Source organism: Lissotriton vulgaris, unplaced genomic scaffold (assembly GCF_964263255.1).
Source record: "Lissotriton vulgaris unplaced genomic scaffold, aLisVul1.2 SCAFFOLD_915, whole genome shotgun sequence".
NCBI classification, from domain to species: Eukaryota; Metazoa; Chordata; class Amphibia; order Caudata; family Salamandridae; genus Lissotriton; species Lissotriton vulgaris.
The window spans coordinates 631089-638340 of NW_028248894.1; the positions used below are offsets into that span (position 1 = coordinate 631089).

Sequence of the window (7252 nt, forward strand, 5' to 3'; positions counted from 1 at the left end):
CAATAGTACGAACGCATGCCATATCCCCATTGCATAACCTTGCAGGTTCCCAGTGACATCTGATTAACTTCTTGTATATAGAGTATAACCTATATTTGATATCTATACCTCAATTAGGGTGTGTTGTGTGTATTTAGTTGTGGCGGGGGGGTAAGAGAATACTCCAGTAGTCTGCCCAGTGCTGCCATATTTTGGCAGGTTTTTGTGGGCATTCTCGGGCCATGAACACCAGGCACTTTAGGCCCATACAGAACTTGAGACCTTGCTTCCACCCTCTATCAGAGGACGAATGGTCGCTTTCCAGAGCGGAGCTATGTCTCTCTTCACTATGTTGAGACCCAGAAACAAAAGATGACGTTTATATTTATTACCCCGATTTCATCTGCTACTTGTAGTGAGGTTCCGTGAATTCTGAACCCGTTTCATAAATGTCATGGTTTCATTACGAATTTGATAGTAGCGAACCGTAACTAGTGAGTGCGGCAAGTACGAGTGTTTTCGCCATGTTAGACCGATGGATTCACTACGTATTTAGGGATTTCGTTCTGAACCCTTGGGTTCCATTTTGTGCATGGCAGCCATTTTGTGGTTGCCCTCACATAGGCCGATGACTTCGGCCGAACGAGTCTTTAGTACACGTACACTTTAGCTGACTTCTGAATGACCTGAGTGAACTGACCCCGTTGCCTGAAGCTGACCTTGCTAAGCCAGTTCCTTGCCCGGCAGCTGATCAAGATTAAGGATCAGAGCACAGGACATTGTAAAGTTTGGTATGCACACACACACTCCTTATCCTACTTCTCATCTGTTTCTGTTCCTTCTTTTATGGTCTATTTATGATATGGGTTGTGGTCCTTTATTATGGGTTTGTCCGGCCTGTTCGATAAAGAATGTTGGGCTTTCCCGTGTAATTGATAGTGGGCTGGACAACTGAAAAGTGGGTTTGTCGTTATGCGATAGCTTTTGCAAAGTTACCTATGATTGGACAAATTGTAAATAGTGGGTGTTTGTCCGGAATGTGATTTTTAGCATAAAAGACGATGTCTCGCCATACAAAAATTGAGCAGTCTCTGACGAACCTACTTGTGTCGTACTTCGTAGACTTCTGTTCCTGGTTGCAGCCAATAAATGTGATCTTTGACGTCACCAAGAAGTATCCCGTGTCTCTGTATTCTAAGACAGGTGAACCCGAAGACTTTGGGCGTGCCCCTGGCGCCGCTGGGTTCCAAAACCCGGTTCTTCAGTAGGAGGTGAGTTTGGGAGACCTCATTGATGTGCAAACTCATAAAATGGTGGTCAATGTGTGACAATAGAAAGTGGTGCAGTCACGAGGAACAGAGTCATGCGGACCAAAGTTTGGCTGTCAATTTATACATTTACTTTTATAAACTCTGCAGCAAAGAAATGGCAATGAGCACAAATGTGGCAGTAAATCTTTTCTGGTTTAAATGATTGAAAAGGCTGCATTTTAAAATATCTTATGGGGTTGAGACACCCTCTGCAGAGATATTTGTGTGCCCAGGAAATTTTAGAGGATAATACTGATGGTCAGATAACTCTGGGGGTTAATGCAGTTGCTGGAGAAATCTGTGTTTTGTCTAGTTCCAGTTCTGACTCATCATGCTGCATCGAGGGTTAATGCATCTCATGTAAAGCACATCATGTAACATGCAAATCCCTATAATTTTTGTAGATAGATAAGTGGGTTACTACTTTTGACACATATCCGTTATTACATGCAATACAGAAATTGCAATCCTATTGTAGCACAGTGAGCTAAGAACCAGCATCAACAAGCCTCTTGCAAACTGCAAGGCGTGGGTTTAGAACCTTATTATTATCTTTCTCATTTTGCTGTATAGTGCTGCTGAAAAGGATTCCTTTGCATAGTAATACATTTATATGAATACAGACAGCCCCAGCACTGCTACATTTTAAATCTCAAGAAAAATAACTACCACAAAAGGTCTGATGCAGGGGTGCGTCCTCGCACCGACCCTGTTCAACTTTTTTATGTCCGATCTTTCCGAAGATCTTGATAAATGCAATCATCATGCCCCAAAGCTAGGGGGCCTCACTTTGTCGAACCTGTTGTACGCGGACGACCTACTACTAATAAGCAAACCCCCGCTGGTCTTCAACATCTCATGAATACAACAAGTAACTTCTCTGAAAAGAACGGATTAAGCATAAACTTGGGTAAATCAAAGGCGATGATATTAAATCAAAAATCTAAAAAGTCGCATCCACAATGGTTCCTGCGAGATCAGATGATTGAAACAGTCAAGGAATATAAATATCTGGGCATCATTTTTGACTCAAAAGGCTCGTTGAAACAACAAAAAATGGCAATTAAGACCAGAGGGATAACCCTGGCAATTGCTCTAAAAAGCATTAAGAACAAAATAGTGGGCCCAAATCTAATCCCTCTGTTAAACGTTCTACAAGCAAGACTACTGCCATCAATAACTTATGGTAGCGAATGTATGAGAGGGAGAGATGAGCCTATATTAGACAAAGTAGTAGCAAAATCAATGCGAACACTCTTCAGTCTCCCACAGTACACCTCGCCAGCTCAACTGAGGCTTGAGTTCGGCCTACAGAAACAACAAATAGCACGTAAGGGTGCTTACGCAAAATGCTGGCACAAAGTAAAGAGCTCTGAGACGGGCACTCTGAACACTTACCTATGGAAAGAGCTGGAAAGAAATATGGACAGCCCTGCAATGGTCTATCTTCAAGCAGCAATAAACACCCTTGTACTAAAAGATCTTTGGGATGCAAGCTGCACACACAAATGCTTCAAACGGCTTGTTAACAAAACTGTGAAGTATCAATCCCTGGAAGAAGACAAAGCAGCATTAACCAGTAGGACTCATGGGTGGTTTGTGATTCAGAGCTACATCAGGTCCCAACCTCAGGCCTATCTAGGCACAGGCTTCTCAAGGGTGGTGAAGGAATCCTTCTTGCATTTGAGAATGGGGGTAATACCATCAAAAGAACATCTTCTCCCCTGGAAACGCTCAGAGCCCAACACAAAGTGCAGACTCTGCGGAGATCTAAAAGAGGACGTTTTGCACTTGTTATGCAGCCGCAAAGCCCTTGACAGTGAACGAAGGAGACAATTAACACAGATGTGGAACCAAAGACGTTTGTGAACCCGTAGACTGGCATTGCTGGCATGCTTTAATGGGGAGGACATTCAACTAGCGTGTAGACTGGTTCGCTTCATGAAACTGGCAAATACCGCACTAAATCCAGCCGTTAGTCCATGATCCGGAATAACTGGGACCTGCGAAAAATTCCCTAACATGAAAAGAGCTCTCATCTGAGAATGTTTGACAGTGTCCTTTTTCTTTGCCACATCTTTGACCTGCGAAAAACTCTAACATGAAAATGAGCATTTATTTGTGAATGTTTGACAGTGCCCTTTCTTCCTGTTATAGCAAGCATAGAAATCACACACTGACAGTGCCTAAAAGGAATCCTTGGGCTTTCAACTTTTCTCTATTTAAAAATATCACAACTTTCTTTTTGCTCACATTCACTCATAAATTTATCAACACTGCTACATTTTTTAAATGTTTTTATACGAATGTGACTGTAATGAAATGTACTACTTTTACCTTTGCTATTTTATGTATCTTGCAACAGTGCTCAAGATAAGCACCTTTTATACCTATTGCAAAGATTTTTATTAATCAAACAATAAAGAATTTACTTACTTACTTACTTACATTTTAAATCCATACTTTTTGTTTCTCCCAGTGATACTCTCCTAACATATGCCTACCTTCTTCGAGTACATGCATGTAGCTTATATAGGAAGGCTAAAAAAAGTCAAAAACCGTACTCAAATGGTTCTTTTAAGTACTTGACCTGTAAACTGATACTTGTGTGCCTTTGTTTACCCACCATTGTTTTAGAACCTAGGTATTAGACACCAGGTGGCTTCCAGTCAAAATCATTCTTGAACAAAAGTGGGGCTATTGGCCTTTTAAAGGAGGCCTTTGTTTTGGGCCTACTAATATTGTAAATAATAATGCCCTTTCACAGCCTGCAAATTCCATCTCAGAACTGAAAGCAGACAACCTGTGGGCTATGCTCAATATGTTCAGGTGTTGGCGGATTACACCAGGAATTTGTTTTTAGCATATTTCACTCGGGGCAGATGTACAACCATTGGAAATTGTGACTCACAATTTGCACCAAATTTCAAGTCGCAAATTACGAGTCGCAATTTCCAATGTACAATAGTATTTGAGGCACTGTTTGCGATTCCCAATGAGGTCGCAAATTGCATGCCTCATGATTATTAATGAGGCTGACAAAATTTGCGACCCCATTGGGAATTGCTGGCCCTCCCAGGGATGGTTGCCTGCTAGGCTCAGTAGACCTCCATGGCTGGGACTGCTTTTAAATAAAGCAGTAAAAAAAATGCAGCCCGTTTTCCTTAAAGGAAAATGGGATGCATTTAAAAAAAAACAATGAAACCTTTTCGTTTAATTGTTTAAGTGCAGTTAGTGGTCCGTAAGAACAACTGCCTGCCCCTAAAAATTATTCTCCCTTGCATTTGCAAAGGGGAAGGGGTCCTCTAGGGACCCCTTCCCGTTTGCGAGTAATTTACCACCCTTCTTAGAAGGGTGATAAACTGCAACTGTTTTGTGACCGCAATTGCGGTCGGAAAACAGTCATACATATGCCTCTGACTCGCTATTTGGAAGGGACGCCCTCGGAATGCCCCTTCCTAATAGTGACTCGCGAATCCTATTTAGCGAGTTACAAAAGAATTGAGACTCACTAAATAGGGTGAGTACATGGCCCAATTGTATTTTGCATCCGCAAACGGGTCGCAAACCAGTTCGAGCTCAATAATAACTGCCTCATTCTTCTGATTGCTTGCATCAACACTGCTGTTCAGTTAATACATATATTGGTAGCACCTTCTGTGTCCTGTCCTTTTCAAAATCTGGTGTGTAGATGCTACAGCAGTAAACAATTCATGTCACGAGGGTGTGTATGTACATTGCAAAACTGGCTCAAGACCTTATGAAATAGAACTATATGTGTGTGTAATACCCCTGTTTCGCACTCATTGTAAACAAAGGTTTGGAGTGTTGATTGTCACAGATTTATATTGCTGAGTTAAGCACTGAAATGCATAATCAGTTGCATGGTGCACATAGCCTTGTTTGCAGCGCAAAGAGTTCTTGAACTGCCACACACAGAGGAAAGCAATTAGAGGAACATTGCTGGTAGCATGTGTGTAGCACCACTCGGCTAGTACCCCCTCCCCACATGAATTGGCTTAGGATAGCATTGATTTGCCAAAACCATGTGACTAGGACCGGGTATGGATGATATTGTAACTGATATAGCAGGCAGGGCAGAGATACCATCTTAAAGATAGCTAAATTATTAAAGTTTGAATTAAAGTTTTACATTGTAAGGATTAAACAAAGGAGCTAACTAGCTTGAAAACATTTGCCAACACTTATTTTGCAACTTTTAAGTTACTAAGGGCCATATGTCTCAAACAAATTCGCATTCGCAAAGGCCGAAATTCGCAGAATTTCGGCCTTTGCGAATGCAAATTTGCTAAATGGTATGTATGAAGAAAAATCTGGTGCAAAACAAGGAATCGCAAAATTTGCGATGATTTATTTTGCAATTGCATTTAAGGAATCGCAAATTTTACGATTCCTTAAATGCAATGTATGAAGCAAAAAAAAATGCAAATTGTCCTTAAGGAATCGCAAATTACCAAAGTGCCATGTGAAGCACATACATGCCCTTAGGGCTTGTATGTGCGCCCATGCTTATTTCAGGGGTGCAACAGGGTGTCCTTTGGACACCCCAGCACCCTTGAAATTATTCTCAATTTGCGAATCGCAAATTGAGAATAACTTCCCATTCATTCCTATGGGCCTCCTGACCCATAGAAATGAATGGGAAAGTATTCCTTAATTGCGATTCACAATTTGCTACTCGCAATTAAGGAATACTAAGAATTCGCAAAAAAAATGCGAATTTGTACATACATACCAATTTGCGATTCTGAAATAGCTATTTCTAAAAAATCGCTATTTCAGAATCGCAAATCAGCTTGATGATACATATGGCCCATAGTTATCACTTCAGGGAAAAACATCTTATACATGAAATGTTGGTAATGCGTGTGTAAGACCACTGCTAAGTACAGGTCACACTTTATTGGCAATTCTTATTGAGACTTTTACAGTCTACAGCTTCAGTATTTTCGTATGTGAAACATGTTTACTTATGTGGATTATTCTGTCAAGTAGGTAGGACTTTTCATAGTGCAATAGACATTTGCATGTTTTATGCTTCAGTTAAAAAACCTTGGGCAATATCAGTCCCATTTTTATTTAACTTGATCCTGACTTTATCACAATTCTCACTCTTTTAATGCGGCTGTTCATATTGTTTGCCATGTCATCTAATATTTGTACTCATATGGTTTTCAAACCGAAGGTAAGGATATTTCATGGAACAATGGCACCAGGAGTAGTTTCTTAATTTACATTACAGGGGCATTTCAAGGTTTTATTCTTCTTATACCTTACCACTTGTCACTTTCTCATGAGTTTCAAACCTATATTTTTACACCTTTCTCCTGGCCCTTCAATTTCTACCACATTCTCTTCATTGAAATAAATATTAGTAAACAGCACCTGAACGTGATTCGTTTTGCAGTAAAGAATACATCAAAGAACGTATTTGAATAATGACTATAAATGCACTTACCGTGATCCGGTAAGCTTTATCTTCCTCAGGATACACATCCCCAATATATGTAGCATTAAAAGAAGGAGGGATAGTGTACTTGCGCAGAATCTTTGCCGGGGTTGTTTTCAGCAGATTGAGGGTATTTTGGGGGACTGCAATTAAGTCATTCATCAAAATGCCAAAAACATTGTGTCCTTTAATCATCTTCAGACCTCTGTAGAAATAAAAGTCAGGAACTCAGCTGTGGTTGCAGAGATTAAAGAACTATATGCAGTGGGAAAATTCCAGTGGCAAAGACCTTCATGGGGAATATACTGACTCATTAAAAGCAATCCTGCACCCAAATGTGTTCCAGCATTCAGATTCAAAATTCTTCCTAGATATTCATATTGTTAAACCAACTTTATTTAGTTTAGAAATACAGCCTTCGTCATCCATACATTATAAGTATTACAACAGAAAAAGGAGAGAAAATGTGGCTGTTCAGATATGTAACAACATG

The 7252-nt window shown here is 40.4% G+C and overlaps 1 protein-coding gene across 1 annotated transcript in view; it reads right to left on the bottom strand.

Annotated features, from left to right (window-relative positions):
* Positions 1 to 6961, bottom strand: part of LOC147663776 (alpha-N-acetylgalactosaminide alpha-2,6-sialyltransferase 2-like) — a 322592-nt gene extending 315631 nt beyond the window's left edge. The window contains exon 1 of the mRNA XM_086950201.1: positions 6769 to 6961. Coding sequence (XP_086806327.1) covers positions 6769 to 6954 — 186 coding nt within the window. The 5' untranslated portion in view covers positions 6955 to 6961. The remainder of the gene's footprint in view (positions 1 to 6768) is intronic.
* Between the last annotated feature and the right edge of the window lie 291 nt (positions 6962 to 7252).